Source organism: Carassius carassius, chromosome 2 (genome assembly GCF_963082965.1).
Source record: "Carassius carassius chromosome 2, fCarCar2.1, whole genome shotgun sequence".
NCBI classification, from domain to species: domain Eukaryota; kingdom Metazoa; phylum Chordata; class Actinopteri; order Cypriniformes; family Cyprinidae; genus Carassius; species Carassius carassius.
Window position 1 is genome coordinate 21,589,414 of NC_081756.1, and position 21,592 is coordinate 21,611,005.

General features: G+C 38.5%; 2 protein-coding genes and 1 long non-coding RNA gene across 3 annotated transcripts in view; 2 read left to right on the plus strand and 1 right to left on the minus strand.

The window, feature by feature from the left end:
- LOC132106508 (uncharacterized) lies at positions 1-18,803 on the plus strand. Its single transcript, XR_009424150.1, has 3 exons — positions 1-299; positions 18,247-18,433; positions 18,705-18,803. It is a non-coding gene; the product is annotated as an uncharacterized LOC132106508 (long non-coding RNA).
- LOC132106558 (dipeptidase 2-like) overlaps positions 1-21,592 on the plus strand; it is a 436,558-nt gene that overhangs the window by 79,600 nt on the left and 335,366 nt on the right. The window lies entirely within an intron of this gene.
- LOC132106505 (sodium-dependent noradrenaline transporter-like) overlaps positions 14,484-21,592 on the minus strand; it is a 15,234-nt gene continuing 8,125 nt past the window's right edge. The window contains exons 5-15 of the mRNA XM_059512240.1: positions 21,323-21,461; positions 20,998-21,132; positions 20,756-20,859; positions 19,204-19,328; positions 18,894-19,006; positions 18,627-18,755; positions 18,242-18,341; positions 16,871-16,971; positions 15,737-15,904; positions 15,058-15,129; positions 14,484-14,948 (exon numbers count right to left, since the gene is read on the minus strand). Of these exons, the coding sequence (XP_059368223.1) occupies positions 14,925-14,948; positions 15,058-15,129; positions 15,737-15,904; positions 16,871-16,971; positions 18,242-18,341; positions 18,627-18,755; positions 18,894-19,006; positions 19,204-19,328; positions 20,756-20,859; positions 20,998-21,132; positions 21,323-21,461 (1,210 nt within the window). The 3' untranslated portion in view covers positions 14,484-14,924. The remainder of the gene's footprint in view (positions 14,949-15,057; positions 15,130-15,736; positions 15,905-16,870; positions 16,972-18,241; positions 18,342-18,626; positions 18,756-18,893; positions 19,007-19,203; positions 19,329-20,755; positions 20,860-20,997; positions 21,133-21,322; positions 21,462-21,592) is intronic.

Sequence of the window (21,592 nt, forward strand, 5' to 3'; positions counted from 1 at the left end):
CATCAACGCAAATCGTCGGCAGTGCTGCATAGGATTTGTTCGAGAATGCCTCCAAATAAGTGCATTTTTGGATGTGAGGGAAAGTTTACCTTGTTCAGCTTCCCCAAGAACCCAGTGTTACATGAACAGTGGATGCAGTTTGTTCTTCCGCGACAGCAACAAGTGTAGCAAGTGCGTTTGTGTGTTCTGGTCATTTGAGTGACGAATGTTTCATAAACAAGGCCCAAGTCGACGCTGGATTTGCACATCGTTTTCTATTAAAACATGGAGCCGTCCCTGTGATAAAAGACCCCATTCATGTAAGTACAATTGCATCAGATTTCTGTATTTTGTTGGAAATCAGCACATAAGTGAATGTTAATGGAAACAACATCAAACATGAGTATTAGCTCTGCTCACGGCACGTCTCAAGGAGCTCAGCTTTTTCTGGAAAGAATCGGAAAGCTGTATTTTCCTTTATAATTATGATAAAACTAAATACTTTTTTGATATATGAAGGATGCAGTACTATAGGTACTCAAGATTAACATGAGATTAGGTGAAACTGTGTATGTTATGTACCTTTTAAATCATTTATTATAATATGTTGCAATTCCAGATGAAGTTACTGGCAAACTGACTTATTTATTTGATTTAGACAGTTTTTTTTTCTTTAGCTGGAGACTCAAAGTTTCATTTAAACCAGATTACATGGACTGAATGTATTAAAGTGATTTATGTCCAGACATTCTCAAATTCATAATGACTAGCACCCAGGGTTTTACTCTGTCAGATTCAGATACCCTGATGCACAGTGACTGTACATCCTTCTTCATTGTTTATTATGTCTAGTTGTAAGTTAAACTTGTTATTGGTCTACTTACTGTGGTTACTGTGGTCTGTGGTAACCACAATATGACAACTAGACAAATGTTTGAGCATATTTTCTCCAAATAATTTACTGAATGCTCCATTGCTCCTAGAATGTTATTTATAGTCCAATGTTATAAGAGTCCAATTAGTCGTAGATTTTGGTTTATTCCACAAAGTCTGTACTCCGTGCCATGTCTCCTTTTTAAGGGTTTACTCACACTAGCCAGTTTGAACCGTGCCCGAGTGCGTTTGACCACCAAAGCGCGGTTCGTTTGACTAGTGTGAGTGCTCCGAACCGTGCATGGGCGCGGATCGATTGGCCGGCCCTGGCCCACTTGGAAGAGGTGGGCCAGAGCACGGTTCAGTTGGACTCGGGCGCGGTTCGCATGCAGTGTGAGCGCTAATCGTGCTGGAGCACGGAACAGGACGCATGGCGTCACGGTTTTGCGATGCTCCAAAAGCTCAGCTGGTACCTTGCAAACCTCCTCATACGAGCAGCACGATTACGTGAAAATTTTCGCGCCACTAAGGCGACACATCTGTTTAACAACAGGCTGTGAGAGGGCTGTGGACCACCGTGGACCAAACAACACAAAATTATCCACAAAGAAAACAGAGCGATGGACTCCATTGTGTTCAGACTTCAGAGAGCGCCGCTCTTCCTGTTTATCCCGAAACCGTCGCACCATAATGACGTAAGCGTTAGGGATGGGCGTTTTCCACAAATATCACATTCGAATATTTGAGCTCACAAAAAACGAATATTCGAATATTCGTTTATTTAAATTAAGTTTAATGAGTCAGACGTTATTTTTCAGCAACATTTGTTTTCGTCATTTTGAACAAGCTTACAATAAGCTTGAACATTACACATCGTGTTTTGTAGCTGAAAACCTTTAACAATGCGTGCAAACAAACAAAAGTACAGATTAAAAGCAAAAAAAAAAAAAAAAGTGAACAAAGAAAAAAACGTAAAGCAGCCTGCAGCAATTGGGCTATTGTACAGAATGTAGCTTACACTTAACTTTTAAACTGTCAGCAAATCTTTTTTGCTTTTTTTCTATTGTTTCAAATGTTCTTGTTAAGAAATACGGGCATGTAAACATGATTGGGGGAAAGTCGGCTCCTTAGTCTGTTAACAATAAGGCCGACCGCGGAGAAAACGCGCTCTGACGACACAGACGTTGGCGGGACTCACAACGGTGTGCTAAGCGAATACGTTTTGTGAAGCGCTTCGTGTTTTCGTTTCACCACTGAATGGGATCCTCATCTGGTGGAATACATGGCTCCAGCAAGAACTGTTCCCACTCGTCTCGGCTGGACTCTCTGTAATCATCGCTGGAGAACTGGCTCAGCCTTTTCTGACGAGTGGGCATTGCATCTTCTTCATCGTTGGTGACGGCGGCTGCATCCGCACCACTCGCATCAAGGAAAATGTTCTTTTTTTTTTTCTTACTTCTCTCATGTTTTCATCGAGAAACCTGAGATGTTTGTGCCGAGGGTCTAGGGCAGATGCGAGAAGAGGAGTTTTCACTGCATTCTCCAAGTTAGCGGTGTTTATTCGTTGCTTGAGAGATGCTGCAACAATGTTCTTGGATCACTTTCTGTGATTCTCCACGGCATATTTGAAGTACTAGAAGACCGCAGTTCTTTTAGGGGGGCGTTCACATATCGCGTCTTTTGCATGCTCAAGTTCGTTATTTCCAATGTAGGCGCGCGGTATGCGTGCTCATAATGGAAGCGACGCGGTCGCGATGCGCACGCGGTGCGACGCGGTCCCGTTTTTTCCAGGCGCGTCCGAACAGCATCGAGTTAAAAACATCTCAACTTTCAGAATGCCGCAAGCGCAGCACAGGTCATGTGACAAGAACTAAACATTCAGCTTCATCCTTTCCTGTAACAACGTTGAAAGCTCAGCCAAGATGAAGGAACAGCTGATCATAGCTGTATATGGATTGCCATTGTGAAATAAATTTAGTAGCAGAGCTACTGAAAGCGATTTTTTTTGTGCTGCAAATCCATTTATCCTTTGCTGAAATTCCCGCGTCTTCATGGAGAGAACGCGTCGCCTCAGGAGCGCTTCTGCCCGAGCCCTTTGGAAAGAAGGAGAAAGCGGAGCGCATAGCCTTTTCCACGCCTTATTAGGCGCCATATGTGAATGGCCCCTTAATCATTCATTAATTATTTTTTGCTTGCATACACCTTCAAATATGCCGTGGAGAATCACAGAAAGTGACCAAATTAGGTTTTATTGTGAATTTTTTTTTTTTTTTTTTTTTTGCGAAATTCGAATATCATTTTTATTTATCGAATAATTAGAGCAGAACGAATATTCGAATGTTCGACTATCCGTGCACATCCCTAGTAAGCGTGCTCCGGCACGAATGCTGAAACCCTATGTGAGTGCAGGCCAGAGGGGGAGTACAATCGTACAATCGTACTCGGGCCCGGTTCATGGCAACCGTGCCTAGTGTGAGTACACCCTAAGCCTCAGTGGGAGTCTATTTGATGACAAGTGTGCTTCTGTGCTGTCTTGTTTTATTAGGGGGCAGAAAAACAACTTTGATTGAGTGTGCTTCTCCGTTAACCATGTAACAGAAACACCCAACTCAGTGTTCACAACTTCATTTAGGCTTCTGTGTGTATGAACGCACATGGGTGTCTCACTTTTGAACATCAAGATATGACGATTCTCTTTCTCTCTCTTTCTGCGTGTCTCTATTATTTCAAAATTTGATCCTATTTTTTTCTAACAGTTTACAACTGCCAATTACGTACACACCAGGGAGCCCTTGAGATAGAAAAATTCCCACAGCAATACAGGGTTTTGTGATGTGAAAAGTCCTCTGCCTCTGCTTTTATCTTGCATAATCTCTTCCTCTGCTCGGCTCTGATCTCCCACACTCTCCAGGAACCAATGATAACATCATATATGAAGAGAGCAGCAGCAGCTTTCTTTCAGCAGATATTTCAACTTTAAATGCGTTTTCCAATATGGAGATGTGTTTCAATAATGAAAACTACAAATGTGTCTACTGTATGGGTTATTGTTATCATTAACTCAAACAACAACAAAAATCCATCAAATAAAGTAAATATTATCTAAAATCAAATGAAATATAAAACATATTTAAGCTTATTTGTTTTAGTTCATTTTTTTAAATTAAATGGCTAAAACTGAATTAACAACCAAAACAAAATAACAACTATATAAACATGTTAAGAAAAATAAAAAAACACAACAAAATTACTAAAACTTTAACTAAAGTTAAAAGAAAATAGAAAAAATAGAATATAATTCAAAATATGATCATAAACTATGATGCTATATCAATGATAATATAATATCACTTATTCCCAATACTTTGAGCATAAATATGGCCCACATAGCAGCTTATTATAGCCATGAACTACTGACTAGGACTGTAACTTAGAACATTTGCAGAGACCAATCATGTGTTGTTGTTGTTGTTTTTAACATGTCATTTAGAGGCAGCTGTATCTGAAGTTTTGATACCATGACTCATGAATAGACCTAGTACATGGAAATGTACTATTCAAATAATTGTACAGCAAAACTATTTTATGTAGAGTTGATGTAGAGGTAATTATATGTAGATATAATTATAATTTATCAATAAGTATTTATTTATTTAGATTTTTATAAAATTATCAGACATTAAAAAGAAGGCAGAATGTAGAGTTCTACTTGTGTAGTTTACTTACTACTAAGTGCGTCAAACACACTGTGACTATCTACTGCTTGTTTTGTGAGCAATATGTATCAGGCAATGAACAGGTTGAGCATGGTCTGCAGAAGGAGGTTTGAGGTTTGAGAACTTTGTCTGAAGTCACAAAAGTTTTGTTGTTTGAGGAAGTAAACAGGAAACACAGCTGAACATCACCACCAATCTTTGCCCAAGAGAGCGGAACCGAATCATGGCAGAAAGGAATGGTGGGTAATTAAAAGCACCCTCAGTGGCCACAGTCGCTATTACTGTAAATTCCTCAGTGTGCAGCGGCCACAGCATGCACTGAGCCAGTAAGAGGGTTTTCTTCTGGCTGACTGAAACCTATCAGCCCTGCATTAGCTGCTCACTTTCAACAATAAGATAACCTATAATGCTAAGGCTCTCAAGCATATTTGAATCATTGAAATTAACCATGCAATATTAATTAAAGCTTGAGCAACACTGAAACTCCTTTCTCAGCTTGCATTTTATGTATTTTAAATATGCACAGTGTTAAAAATGTTTAGATGTTTTATTTTTAATAATAGCAATTTTAACACTACTACTACTACTAATAATAATAGATTTTGTTAATAATAAAATATTTAATTATTATAGTAATTTAATATTATTATTATTATTATTATGAATTAGCATCATCATTTGTATTAATAAAAACCAAACCCTGGTACATAAAAGTTAGTTTTCTTTAGTTGTATGTTTGTATGAATATACAGTTTCCAGGAGACAAAACATATAACATTGGGATTGTAAATTAATGTAAATGTAAATTTTATTATTATTTTTTTTTCACTTTATTTTTTATTTTTTTATGCAGGCTTCGGGGAAAAAGTAATAGTGCATCCATTGTTGTGAATTTCTCCAGACAACAACAAGGTTTATCTGGGGGCTGCAGTCCTGCTACACATGCAACATGTTTGGCCCACTGCACTGGAAACTAAATGGAATATTACCATCTACTGGAAAACAAAATTTAACATCCCTCATGTTCGCCAGCATCAGTTAACTGCAATCAACATTGCAAAGGTAACTGGCTGATCCACCCTAGCTGGACTATGGAGTCCGTACTTTTACTCTCTGGCACAGCCTAACAAAAATAACCAATGGGAGTATTTACTCTGCTGAAGAAGACCATTGATTCCTGGCTTCCTCTGTTACACCCCAAATAGTCCCTGTTAAGGGAGGAAATGCCCTGCAGTGACCCTGTTTTCTAACATCTAGAGATACAGCCCTCTCACAAAAAACCATAGCACTGGCAGATGTTATTCCAAAGGGAAAACAGTAATGGAAGTCAACTGTGTAATATTGTTTTTTAGAAATCTAATATTAAGTTCAGCAGAACCTGTGACCTACTGTTTGATGGTAGAAAGGAAGGGAAAAAATGACCTCTTATCAGTACAGTGCACCTGGATTATCATACAACATCTTTTTATTTTGTTATTTTGATTTTTTTGTTGTTGTAGTGTCAGATGTTCACAAGCAGTCATATTATTTACTTTTTCTGAAGAAAATGCACACATGGATTCTAAGGTGATCCTTTGTTAGTGGTGGTTAAATTGAAAATTAATTTACAGTCTTTGTGGAAAATTGCAATCTGTTAATTAAAAATAATGAGAGGAATTACTGGGAAATGATTTACCACTAGGAAAGTTTCTTGTTGTCAACAGAGTTATTCATTTTGGCTTTTGCTAAATGTTGAATTAATCTTCTTTGGACAACAACACACTCTCTGTCTCATATGCCGGATTTAGGTCTTCTCTGGCTGTTGACAGAAAGTATAGATTTTATCAATGCGGTCACTTAGATTAATCTTCAGCGATTGGATTATTAGGAGAGAACAAGGCCCTCAATATGAAGAGAAGCAAAAAACTATTTAATTGCATTACAGCTGCAGAGAGTCTGCAATTAGCCTGCTGTCTGTGGAGAGTCGGCTTGACTTTTATTGACTAAGCAAATTTGATGATGGTTTGTGGTTTTGACCTTTTTGGTGCATTAAGAAAGAACACAGGGCAGACCACAGCAGATAAAATGAATAACAGTAAAAGACAACAGAGAGTGAAAGACACAAGCAAAAGGAGGCAGGGAGAAAGTGTTATCAGTGCTGAAAATCTTCCTGTATCAGGAGCACTGGGAGAACAGAGTACGGATGTTCAGAACAGGTCATCTCTCTCTCATCAGTGAAGGACACACAGACCAGAATAACTGAGTTTAGGATGATGACCAAACCACAAATAAAATAAAAGATATCCTGCAGCTGAATTAATATTTATGCTTAGTTTATATAGTTTTATCCTGGGAAACACTACACTGGACATCCTGAGAATTTGTAATTGACCTAGTCTCTGCTAACAAAGTTGCTTTAATTGCTATATTATAATTCATAGAAATTCATTAAACAAACTGTTACTGTACCATTCACATCTCATTTAACCCTCAGCATTCTCTTGAATGACCTAAAATAATCACAAGGGACTTTTTTCGTCTATTAGAAATAATGACAATTAATGCAATTCAAATAATCATTTACATTAAAAATGCAAAACGTCTGACAAATAATCATAATTATATTTAGCCAAACAGTCAAAGACCTTCCAGTAAACTTAAATCTATTTTATTTAAATCTATTAGTCAGCATGTTGCAGCAATTTTCAACCAACAAGATAATCTCAATCTTTTTCAGCACAGTTTAAAGTTTGATTGGAGTTTTTACTCTCAATACACTTTGATATTGGTTGGTTAATTATTATTTTTTAAATAATGTTTTTCCTGTTTCATCTAGTCTGCATCCATATCTATGTTGCAAAAGCTTGTCATTTTCTCTTCTTCATTCCTTATTTTCTCTCCCAAGATTAGAAACTGAAGCAGAATAAAGCCTCTAATCTCCTTTCAGGCCCTTTATTTCCTGCTGTCTCCTGATCATGTAGTCTGTCTGTCTTTCAGACAAATTGGTGTCCTTCCCTTATTTTTAAATTTATATATATATATATATATATATATATATACATATACATACTGTACATACATACATACTTACACATATATGTATATGTAATGTAAAACATTTGGATTTTCACAGTTTTTTAATTAGAAATACTGACAAGAGATCCCTCTCTTTAAAATGTAATTTAGTATAGGACATACCCTGTAAAGCCTTACAAAATTATCAGAATTTTTTTTCAATTAATTAATCAGTTTATTTGTAAATGGAACACTTGTGAGTCATACAGTATGATATACAACGCTCACAACTAAGGTGGGGAAAAAACACCTCAGTTTTATTTCTCCATCTTCTTCCGCTTATCCGGGGCTGGGTTGTGGGGGCGCAGTCTAAGAAGAAGGCCCGAGCTACCTCAGCTGGCTCCTCTCGATGTGGAGGAGCAGCGCCTCTATTCTGAGCTCTTCCAGAATGGCCGAGCTCCTCACTTTATCTCTAAGGGAGTTCTCAGCCACCCTACGGAGAAAGCTCATTTCGGCCGGCCGGTATCCAGGATCTTGTCCTTTCAGTCAAGACCCACAGCTCATGACCATATGTGAGTCACTTGTAAATAAGACCCCAAGATACTTGAACTCCTCTACTTGAGGCAAGAGCTCGCCACCAACCTGAAGGGGACAAGCCACTCTTTTCCAGCTGAGAACCATGGCCTCAGACTTGAAGATGCTGATTCTCATCCCAGCTGCTTCATACTTGGCTGCAAACTGTCCCAGCGCACGCTGAAGGTCCTGGCCTGATGATGCCAACATGACAACATCATCTGCAAAAAGCAGAGACAAAATCATGTGGTTGCCAAACCGGACACCTTCTGGCTCCTGGGTGCGCCTAGAAATACTGTACATAAAAATAATGAACAGGACCGGTGATAAAGGGCAGCCCTGCCGGAGTCCAACATGTACCGGGAACAAGTTTGACTTACTGCCAGCAATGCGAACCAAGCTCCTGCTCTAGTTGTACAGGGACCAGACAGCCCTTAACAGAGGGTCCGGGAGCCCATACTCCCGAAGCACCCCTCACAGGAGTCCATGAAGGACACGGTCGGATGCCTTCTCCAAATCCACAAAACACATTTGGATTGGTTGGGCAAACTCCCATGAACCCATGGTCCAGTGTTCCATGACCGGGACGAAAAACACATTATTCCACATTATAGCTCCCCAGCTCAGTTGCTATGTGTTGGAGTTTACCCCGGTGAACGAAAGGGTCGCTTCCCTGCACCTTAGGGTCGGGGTTAGGTCTCTCATTGTCATTTGTGCTTACAGGCCGAATGGCAGTGTAGAGTACCCGGCCTTCTTGGAGTCTCTGGAAGGGGTGCTGGAAAGTGCTCCGACCGGGGACTCCATCGTTCTACTGGGAGACTTCAATGCTCACATGGGCAGCAACAGTGACCATGACACCTGGAGGGGCGTGATTGGGAGGAATGGCCTCCCTGATCTGAACAAGTGCAAGTCACCGTTTGTCCATAACAAACACCATGTTCAAGCATAAGGGTTTCCATCAGTGCACATGGCACAAGCCGTATGTCTTGGAAACTCGGGTAAAGAGAGGGGCTGAGCTGTCAACTGATCACCACCTGGTGATGAGTTGGATCTGATGGCGGGGGAGGAAGCTGGACAGACTCCGCGTACCCAAGCATATTGTGGGAATCTGTAGGGAACATTTGGCTAAGCCCCCTGTCCGAGAGATTTTCAGTCCGAGTGGACCATGTTCTCCGCCTCCATTGTCAATGCGGCCACTCAGAGCTGTGGCAGTAAAGTCTCCAGTACCTGTCAAGGCAGTAATCCCCAAACCCGGTGGTGGAGACCGGAAGTAAGGGATGCGTCAAGCTGAAGAAGGAGTCCTACCAGGCCTGGCTGGCTTGTTGGACTCCTGAGGCAGCTGACGGGTACCGGCAGGCCAAGCAATGGTTGTGGAGGCAAAAACTTGGGTCTGGGAGCAGTTTGGTGAGGCCATGGAGAAAGACTATCGGTTGGCCTCGAAGAGATTCTCAGTTTTAATAAGAGGCCCAAACATATGCAACTTGGTGCAGTTGCTGATAATTATATAGCCAAAAATTAAGACAAAATTCTGATAGCTTGCAATGCAAACCACAACCTGAAGGGGATGTTTTTAGAATTACACTAAAGGGTCATTTACTTGCTGAAAAAGAATCAAACCTATCAGACTTTAGGCATATAGTAAATTGTTTAACAGGTTTTGATCTTGTTGATCATTTTGAGGCCTTAGACATTTGTGTATCAAATGATACAGTAGGCTTTATAGGTCTGATTAAGCAGTTAATGAGCATATATATGCTAAAGAGGGAGCAATAGATTGTCAGTAAAAAAAAACTAAACAAAGAATGGTACATAAAAATGTTTGGTCTAGTGTCTGTCCTGCAAAGATTCATTCAACACAGTTTTAACAGACTGTTATACTGTTCAGTGGATATTATGAGTCCCACTATGGATCAGACAACCCATCTAACTTTAACTTTCATTGAATGTACTGAAAGAGAAAAGAGGAGAATCTTCCAGCTTATGAAATACTGTGTTGTTTGGCAGAGAGGGGACACACGGTCGGCATCTGTGTAGCTAAGGCTCTGTGTTCTTTGCATCCGGCAAAAAAAGGTAAACAATGCACACAAAAAGCAGAATGCTTTTGAGAGAGGCAGAAAACCGCACTGTCAGCCTGTGCTCAGCAGAACATATCACTTTGTAGTCTATTTATCAATATGACCAAGGGTCACAAAATGATGAGCACTGTCACATTGGTGTAGTAAAAACAAAACCTCAACAGAAAATGCTCTAATAAGAACAGACAAACACTGATTTCTTTCTGGGTGAGTATTGAAAAAGACTTTATTGTTATAGTGTGCATATTTGAACTGTTTCATATATATTTGTCACTCACAATCAAAAGGACAATTTTGTTGTACAAATTATTCTGTAAGCATCATTTAGAAATACCAGAACTGCTCCGTTTACATTCATGTGGTTACGTCACTCCTGGTTACAATATTTATATATTTATCAACATTACACAGCATGATATAACAATTGACACTTTGTTTAAATTGTTTCACATTCACGTTTTATAAAGAATTTGATACATATAATATTAGATATATAACAAAAGAATATATTTGTATCTCTTTATATTTTATATATTTTGTTTGCTTCCTACCAGTGATCAAGTAAAAAAAAATGTATTTCAAATTATTCTACACAAATAAAACACAAACCAACATAACATGAGTTGATTTTGACACTTTTAAATGTTAAAACGTTTCCTTCAAGCAAAAAAGCCACAGTGAACCACAAAATGTATGCCTCATCTCAAACAAGGACAACCACATATACCACTGATCTTGACTGGTTTGAAAACCTAAGAATCCTAATCTGATACCTATGCTCGCACAGAACCACACATCCCATACAAGGCGTGAAATTCTCAAAGGGACCACATGATAATGGGATTGTACCACAAGAGCTCAATTAAATTAATTGTCAGTGTACAGTGTAAATAGATTTTCAATTTCATGACAAACAGTATTCAATCTAAATAAGCTAACCCCTGCCTAGTGTATTGTGAACACTGTGGACATTGCTGCTTTACATGGTCAACTGGACTATCTTGAGTTTAAAATATGATGTTCTATGTCTTAGCTTATGCTTGCTTTTGAATGTATAACAGGTAATTCTCTTGAAAGGGCAAAAAAGTCTTGTGTAAGGTATTCAATTTGTCATCATAATAATAATTGTTGCTCTGATCCAAGGGATGTCACAAGTAAAACTAAAAATGTTGATCCATTGACTCAATACATTAAAAATCCTCAACCTCAAAATGGGTGCTTTAGTCATGTAGAACGTCCCTGCACTTTCCTCATGAGGATGAGTTGCTTAATGACTTGAAGTTTATGGCTAGATAAGGCACTCACACAGTGGTGTGTCTGCTTTGTGAGGTGTGTCAAAAAGAAAAAAGATGTGCTTGAAAAAATGCTTGGTGGACCCTTGATATAAGCCAGCTGTTGCAAAACCAAACCATTCTTGGGAAACAAGGTACAAACTCACAGCTGCACCTTATCGTAAACTGTAGCAATGACTCAAAACCTCCAAACCTGTTATATAGGTGAAAGATTTCTTGGAATATCAAGGGGGGTTCCATTTCTCAGTGTGTTACCTAAACCTCTACAACTTGCACTGTGAAATAGGGTGCGAGTTAACCTGTCACACCCACTAACTCCATATAAACACACACTGAACTTCCAAGCCATACAGAATAAAATAGCTTCAGAATGATTTTCTTCTTAAACTTTCACAAACAATGACTTTTAACCATCACAAAAAAAACTTGGACAAAAAAAAAAAAAAAAAAGTAAAATAACTGTTTTATCCCAAAACTTAAGTACTTAAAGGTCTTTTGAGAGTTTGGATTAAAACCAAAGGGTATGATTTAAAAGAAGTACAGGCACAATATTTATTTTGCCCTACGATATTCAGTGGGTATAGAAAAGAATCACCCCATTTAAACCCCACTTTAAAATAATCAAAATAAAATAATTTTGTAACTCAGTGCAACTTATAACTTTATATCTTTCAACAAGTGAAAGATTTAACACCAACATGTCAGAAATAAATAACCAGAATCACTGAGTTGGAAAAAGGATCACCCCATCATAAAAATTACTTGAAACTCAATCAGATGTAACTAATCAGCTTCTCAGTGGCTCACAAAGACATTTGACTTTCAACTGTGATCAGCTGTGGTCATCTTGATTAGCTCAGCATGAAAAGAGCTTTCCTGGAGCATTTAAATTCTTGTAGTGCAACGGAAACAAACAATATTTTGTTTAATCACCTTTTGCTTAATTATAGCTTTTAGTCTGTTGGGATTTGTCTCTGTCTCTACTAACTTTGCAATATTTGCCCACTCTCTTTTGCAGAGCTGCTCAGTTTTGCTGTGTGCTTTGGGTCATTGTCATGTTGGAAGGTAAACCTTCTTCCCATTGACAACTTTCTGGCAGAGAGCAACCGATTTTCCTCAATTTTAGTTGTTTCTTGTCTATCCTGACAAATGCTCCAGTCCCTGCTGCAGAGAAACACCCCCATAAGAGAACATTACCACCTCCATGCTTTACTGGAGGAATGCTATTATTTGGATGGTGAGTTGTATTGGATTTCTGCCAGACATAATGTTTGGTGTAGAGGCCAAATCATTTCTCTTCTGCCTCAGAAACTCCAAAGTGCGTTTTGCTCAGTTGTGACTTGTGACTGCACGTGGCCTTTCTTGTGGAGTGGATTTTCCTCCAATTTTCATCCAGATTGGAGTGCCGTCCTGATCCAGGGAGAGTCTGTGTTACAACAAATAAATTCCACTTCTTTGACTTCACTGTGCTTCTAGGCATTGATGAAACCATTTTTATTTTTTTGTATCCTTCTCTTGACTTGGGCCTGTCCACAACTTTTATGCTGGAGATCTTTTGATGGGTGCCCATAGTTCATAGGTGTGATCGACAAAGGACAAAAAAGCAGGAAACTATACGGTGCACTTACCCCCCCACCACCACCACACGCACACATAATTTATATAGTATAATAATAAATTAATAAAAAAATATTGTACTTGTTTTTTGTTTAAATTAATTTATAAATTAAATAATTAAAAAAGGGAAGAAAAATTTAAATCAACATCTAAATTAAATGACTGAACAAAAAAAAAATCATAAAAGGAGTAATGTGGGAAATATGCTTCAAAGACTGGGCAAAATAGGGATGAAATCCAAAAGATCTGTCAATAACTTGCTGCTGACGTGCATGAAAACTAGCCATTTATTGGGCATTTCTTGTCCTCCCAGATGTTTTGTTTTTCCTTATTACTATGGTGTCTTCATTTGCCTCTATATTTTTGAAAGGTATCTTTTCTTGTGTTTTTGTTCAGCCATTTTGTCAGTGCTTTATTATAGACTTCTATGATTGCTAATTCACAACAGAAGACGATTATTATTAGGTTGAACGTTCAGAATACGATTCCATAGGTTATATTTCAGCACGAATTTTGCGAATGGACGGCGACTCTTAAGTAGCACGTAGAACGCGTTCATGTCAAGTAAAGTTTTTGGGAAAAGCGCGTGGAATTGCGGCGAGCGTTTATAACCTTGCACGTTGAGAGCGCTCTTCAGAGCTAAGATACATTGTTATCGGGAAACTCGACCCAGATCAGATTTAAGCATTCATTAAAGTGAATCGGTTCAAAGGAGTCATTTGTTCGCAAATCGGACGAGTCATTAATGGACAAATATGCTCATATGCTCCGCGCATATAACGTTACTGCCAAATATATTTTTAGGTCGCACAGATTAAAATTCAGGAGCATATGCGACTAAAATGTTGGCAATTTCGAGCCTTGTAGAAGCTGCTAAACTTTCTAGCTAGAAGTAAGCCATAACCAACATGGCGTTACTTTGCTAAGTTAGCCCAGAATCGTTTAACATTAATGTTATGGAATCATGACAAAAGTGATCAATTGATTGGTCAAATTTTACTAGACCTGCATATAAAAATGAAAGACAATATATTGGATTTGCTTACATGAATCACCCGTGTTCACGGTCTTCGTCAGTCAACTGAAGCTGTTCACATGAGTGTGGGTGTGTGCGCATTCAGAATGGTGCGCGTACACTTTGAACTTCAATCGTGACAAATTATTGGACTACTTGCGGAGTGACATGACGACATGATTCAAAGGCACATAAAATGTTGACAGCGGTGAGCGATCATTGTTTACCAATACCCGACCCATCGCAAACGCCTACACCCCGTTTTTTGCATGATTTACGAGAGCATCATTTTCAGGTCGAAAAAGCCGGATTTCCAGATTTTTCCAGAAGAATCACACCCTTGATAGTTGATTGTTTGCTTCCGTTGCACTACCAAGGACTGAAATGCTCTAGGAAATTTATTTTCATGCTGAGCTGATCAAAATGACCACATCTGTTCACGGTTGAAAGGTTTTGTGTGCCATTTGAGGAGGTGGAAAACTACATCCCCCCCCTTTTTTTTGAGATGTGTTATCTTTTACTTGGTTGTTAGATGTTGCACTGAGTAAATACAGCTGCATAAAACAAAAACTGTGTCTTCATTTTAGGCTGCAAAGCAACAAAATGTACTACATGAAGGTGGCTTATTCTTTTTCTAAACCAAAAATGTCTAGTCAACCACTGAACACATGGAGCAGACTGGACAGTACTGTGTGTGTGGTGTTGGAAAAATGAACAAAGCCAACACTTCACTCTATCCTTTTCTCTCTCACACAATATCATTTGATGGCACTTCCACCTGACCCCTTCATCAGATGGATAACCAGTGTCTGAGCTGGAAAAACAAGAACATGTACAATAGAAAAACTGTGAGGATTTTTCACTGTGACACGTAATTCTCTTAAAATAACTGTTGCTAAACACTACCTTTAGTATTGTCTTACCTTGAACTGCCTGACATTACCCTCTGTCACCATGTGATATTCATGTTCTGGAGTAATGCCGTATGCTATTCTCTGCAATGGAAGACATTAAAAACAAAGATTGGCCTAGCATAAATAAACACACAGCAATAATGAACCATAAATTTAAACAAAAACCTAATTATCGGCTCAGAAACAGATGGCAATGTGGCATTTTATTCTGCATATGTTAGATGATTTCTGAAGCCATTTAAGATAGCATGCTGCTTGTGGAAAATATGAGTGTAAGCACTGAGCCAGATGTTAATAGCATGTTTCTGGCTTTGGGAAGTGACGCATTTAGAAATAAAAACATCTCTCAGTTTTAGGACCACACGGAGTCATGAAGCAGATTTACTGAGGGCATTCAATGTATGATGAGAATGAAACAAGGAATCTGTTAGAGGCAATGCTACAAGTTAACTCTGCTGGAGTGAAAATTTAAGAACTGGACCTAAGAGCTATATATGAAACAGTGAGTCTGAAAATGTATATATATATCTTTTTTTTCTTCTCTCTTTTTCTGTTTTCAACTATAAATGTGCCTCTTGCCAATGTGTGTCTTTGTGTACCCATAGCATTAAACCATATTTTGGGGTAACATTTATAGTATTTATAACTTGCTGTAAAAACTGTAGAAATCCTTATAGTGTTTACTAACCTCCTTGAAGGTGCCTGGAATTATAAGCAATTTGTAGATGGCGTAGACTGGTACAAACAGCATGGAGGACAAGGCTATGGTCCAGCCCACCATATTTGACCAGCGAGGGAAAATATAGTCATCATATCTCAGGTCGCCGGAGGTAACAATGCTGGCAATTACCGCAAGCTGCACGGAAAAAGAAGTCAGGAACTAGAAACAATAAGAGTGATTCACTATTCTGTACAAAGGAACACGTTTTGTCAGCATAAGAAAATAAATCAAGTTATTTTTACTGGTTGAAACTATTCCAATTGTATCAGCTATAATCCAAGCACAATTGACCTATCTGCAAGCCCCGCCCCCCCTTAGTTGTTGTTCCTCAATTGGACAAACAAACGGAGTTGCTCACTGTCTTACAATGACGCATCACCACCTCGGTTGTGCATTATTTTCTAATAATTCAATGGGCCATTGTCAATTATTCCTTACTTAACCGGATTAATATGGAGAGGCACTCTTATATACGTTTATGTGTTCTTGACTTTCACTGTGCAAGGTACATGACGTGAAAACAGTTAGCTTTTTAGTTTTGCAAGTTAGCATAGATTCACTAACTTTAACACTAACGTTAGCTAGTTTTATCCAGAGATACCTTGCTGAAGCACAAAATGACATTAATGTTCTGCTTGAGCAGCAGAAAATTGTAACTTAATAAGAGCATGACAACCAGAAAATGAACATTTTTGTCTTCATTGTGATTGAGGTTGAACACTTAGAGACATTTTGCTCTGTTTTGGTTGGATTTAGGAAATGGAATAAAATAAATTCCATTGGATATCCTGTCAGGATAACTGGAATTAGTGTTACAAGTGCCCTAGGCACATAATTTTCCCATTTTTTTAGCATAAACACCATTAAACCAATGTGAGCTTCAGATCTTCCAATGTTTCTTTATGGTGCAAATGATACTCGACTGCTCATCTGCATTCGAGGGGAGGGACTTACAGATAGGTCAATTGAGTACAATTTTAGGTTAACCGACAAAACAGATTTAAAGTGTAATCTAACAGTGTACAGACAGATAAAAGACATAATTTCCTTAAGAGTCAAATTGCATCAGGTGTTATATTCATACACCACCGTTTCACTCACAAGTAAGAATGCTGGACTGACAAACTTCCAGCAGACCCTCCAGTAGATCCCTGGTTTGAAGCCCATCATGCGTTCAATATCCTCACTGAATCTGTCCACACCTATGGTACAAAAACACACACAAAAAAATAAATAAATAATTGGCAGCATCTGGGCATAATTTCAAAATAAAAGTACTGAGAAAGTACCTTTCTCTGAATTGAGGCTTCTCTTAATACAATATTAATGATGATCTGAACACTGTGTACTGTACTGTACTCTGATAACCATTCAAAATTAGCCGTGTATGCAGGATACACACTGTATGGACAAAAGTATTGGGACACCTGATTATTACACAAAAAAGGGACTTCCATTACATTGCAAGTTGGAGTGGTTCCCACCTTTGCAGCTTCCACTCTTCTGGGAAGTCTTTCCATGAGAATTTGGAGTGTTTCTGTGGGATTTTGTGTCCATTCATCCAGTAGAGCAATTGAGAATGAGAAAGCCAATTCATGCAAAAGGTGTTTGATAGGGTTAAGGTCAGATCTACAAATATCTGGACCAGTCAATTACACCAAACTCATCCAACAATGTCTTTATGGACCTTGCTTTGTGTACTGGGGCAAAATCATGCTTAAATAGAAAAGGTTCTTCCCCAAACTTGTTTCACAATGTTGGAAGCGTAGCATTATCAAAAATGTCTTGATAAACATCAAGGTTTCTCTTCACTGGAAGTAAGGGGCCTAGTCCCACCCCAGAAGAACAGCCCCATAACTTTTTATTCCTGCTTCACTAAACTTTATAGTTAGCACAGTGCAGTGAGGCAGGTAATGTTTTCCTGACATCTGCCAAACCCAGACTTGCCCATCAGACTATCAAACAGTGAAGTGTGATTCACTTATGAGAACATGTTTCCACTGCTTCAGAGTCCAGTAGTGTTGTAACACAGTTACTGGTTTGCCACTGCAAGTATGGTCAGCTGTACTTCCTGTCTCCCTGTAGCATTCTCCTTTGCATCTTACATTGTGGGCACTGCAGTTTATTGCTCCACAACATCTGCGCTGCAGTCCTCATGTCTCACTGAAGCAGGACTATGGCATGTTCACGCAGATGAGCAGGGACCATGGGCATCATCTTCTGGTGTTTTAAGACTTAGGACAGTAAAGAGATCTTTCTACTGAGACATTAATTGTCTTAAGCATACTACACTGCTAGTGTCTTAAGGACTGTTAAACAGGTGCAAATGGAATGGTACGACATGTACTAAACCTGTTACAGATTGCAGAAAACATAGATTTTTCTTGTAGAAGCAAGCGTTTCAGTCAGTAGTGAGTCAGGAATGTAAGATGATCTTTAAAGAAGAATGTATGTTGTTTTATATCTGCTCACCATAGAACCAAGATACTCCAATGGCCTCAATCAGTACCCCAAACAGAATGGACGTCCCTGCAGCATACCTGTCCAACAGGGTCAACACAAAGATCCCTCCCTGTCATGACCGAGATATGACAAAGACAAAACTCTGCTGAATAAAGGACTTCCCTTGATTAATTCATCATTTCATTGCTTTTATGTTAATTTGTGAGTATTCATCTATTTTGCCTGTAAACGGTAAAAACAGAAAAATATACAGTACAATACAATCCAAAGCAAATTAAATAGGGATATAATATAGATTTTAGTAATCTGATGTTCATAATATGAGAAGAAAATAAATATAAACGAGTATTTTCATATTGTTAGGCTGCTAAAAAAACATGCCCAACAAACTTACATTTGTAACACACAGAAGGGCTATTAGGAATGTCCCAAATGCTACAGCAAATGTAAATAATTTTCTATTCCTCTTCAGGATTTTGAAGTCATCTGACAGACCAGTGATCACTGCCTCCATGCCACCCATCTAAACAGGACATTACATTAAAAAAAGGGAATATGTTTTAGAACCATAGTATTTTTGTTGAAGTATCAATCATTAGTAATTGTGTTGTTTTTGTCTATTAAATTTTATGTGAGAATAACAAGATTACTTTGTACTCACAGAACTGTCAATTCCAAGAGTCAGAAGCATAATGAAAAACACTATCGCAAAGAATGTGGATCCAGGTAGAGTTGAGATTGCTTCTGGGTAGATTATAAATACCAGTCCAGCTCCTGCACACAGATATAAACAACCACCTCACAGATCAGCAAAGGGACACTGTACAACTCCAGAAAAATAAAATAATGTTTGTTAACCACAAAAGAAGAAAGAATAGTGCATGATGCAAAACAGAGAAACATGTAAAGGTTTGAGTAATACACAAATAATTAAATAAAAACAGGACAGTGAGGTTGTTGGAGTCACAGACCCTCAGTGGCCACATCCTTTATGTTGACCTGATGATGATGAGCCATATACCCCAGTACTGAGAAGATGGCAAACCCTGAGAAGAAACTGGTAATGCAGTTTATAGTGCTGGTTATAATAGCATCCCTGCAACAAAGCACAAGATAACAGTTTACAATACACCAGAAGCTTCAAAACTGCTGAGCAGAATCTATGACTTGAACACCATAATCCCACAGTGAGTTGATGCCAAAGCTGTGGCTAATCCCCACTGTGGATATGCTTTGAGTTCTCATTTAGACAGTTCCTGTGCAGAGGAACTGTGCATTGTAAAGTTGAAGTTTGGCAATGTTTTTTGAAAGCTTGTTCCCTTGTTCTCACAATGTCTGCCAGATGCAATGACTAGACATAACAAAAGCCTAATTCATAACCAAACAATTTATACAAAAAGTAGATCCAAGAAGAAAGAATACAACAATTCATGATTTTAATCATTTCAAATTGTGTCCTAGGGTGGAACCATTCCGTGTAGTCTGTGAAGAAGCGCATAAATCTGAGCAGCCATCTGCTTGCAACATATCGTCATGCCAGCCAAAAGCTGAAGAGGTGAAAAATGCTGCTGAATATTACACTTAAATGACAGTTAAACATAAATGTGAAAATATTTCAAACTGACATTTTCATTGGTTTTCTTTATTTCTGTTAGAAACAAAAGCAAATATTTTGACACGACTGTAGATTTGAGGTCTTAGTAAGACATCTGTGCCCTGGAGAGCAAAAACCTGTTGGATCAGTTGGGTTCCAGCTTTAGAAGTCAACATATTGTGATGTGAAATCAACAGGGCTTAATTCATTAACATGCTTTAGATGTGTACATTAACAATATGTTTGAATTTTAATCTATTGTCATTTTACACAAGTCAACCAAAGTGGGCATTGACTTTTAAGTGAATAAATGAATCAGAATCTTTTGCCTCTTTATACCTTTGAAACACTTCATACATGAAAGGAATCACCTCTTCCACTACACCCACTTCAAATATTTAATTTACACCTCTGGAATTAATCAAAAACTGACAAGTTGTGTCATTAATTATGATGCGGTTAAATGCTCAGTGCACAACTGAACAAGTGTTGAACCATCTCAATCTGCAGAGACACTAGTTGACAAGAATATTGTACTATAACCTGAGAAACTTTGTAGACTATTGGGATACACAATGTCCACAAGGTGACTGCCACCTGCTGGCCCCACTAACAACCTTTTCTAACTTTTGATCTCAGGAAACAACATGCTGGTTTTCTCATGAGAACTTTAATCCATTAGCAAACAAAGCCACAGCTTCACAGCATCACCAAACTGGATTGGCAAAAACTCATTATATGTCTTCAAGTAAGATACTGCTCACATAAGTGCCAACTAATTCCAATTGATATAACACAAAACATCTTTTGGCATTAGTTGGTGCTTGATTTTGCTGATTGAACATGTAGAATCCAGCAAAACCTGCGTCTGCAGTGCACTGTGAATAGGCCTTTAGAAAACTTACAAACTTATCAAAGATTTGTCATACCTGTAGCAGTTATTGTCAAATTTATTGTAGCTTGCAAAGGCAATGAGGACTCCAAACCCGGCTCCTAGAGAAAAGAAAATCTGAGTAGCTGCGTCAATCCATACCTGCAGCAAACAAAAATGAGTGACAATCCATCTATAAAATGAGAAGTATGTATAACTACTGTATGTATGAAGTATGCCTACAGTATATATCTGGAATTAGTTCATAAAATAGTTTGAGCCCTATTAGCATGAACTTACTTGAGGATTATTGAGCTTCTTTAGGTCAACGTGGAGATATGCCCTAATTCCATTCATTGCACCAGGGAGGGTGATGCCTCGAATCAGCAACACCAGCAGCACTACGTAGGGCATAGTAGCTGTAACATACACCACCTGAACACACACTCACACCCACACACACACAAAAATACAGAGCCATTCATTTTTGTACAGTGCCTTGAGATTGCTTTTCAAAGACAAATGCTGCATGAACTGAAAATATTATTAATAATCACCACAGATAAAAATGTGTATGAACATTAGATTCGTCATAGACAGCAAGAGCAAAAAAAAAGTTTTGCACCTTTCCAGAGGATTTGACTCCCTTCCACAGGCTGAAGCAAAGGATGAAGACAACCAAAATAAGGCAGAGGGTGAGCTCCCAGCGAGGAAGACCCAGGTCACTGATGCCTTTACTCTCATGAATGTGCAGCACTCTACGCCTGGAGGAGGAGAAATGGTACGTGAGATTAAACAACTACTTCAATGGATTCTGTTCATAGACAGACTGTTTGAATAGAAATAAATGTTGAGAAATGCTGTGTTGTGTGCCTTGTTCAAAGGCTCTCCAGTA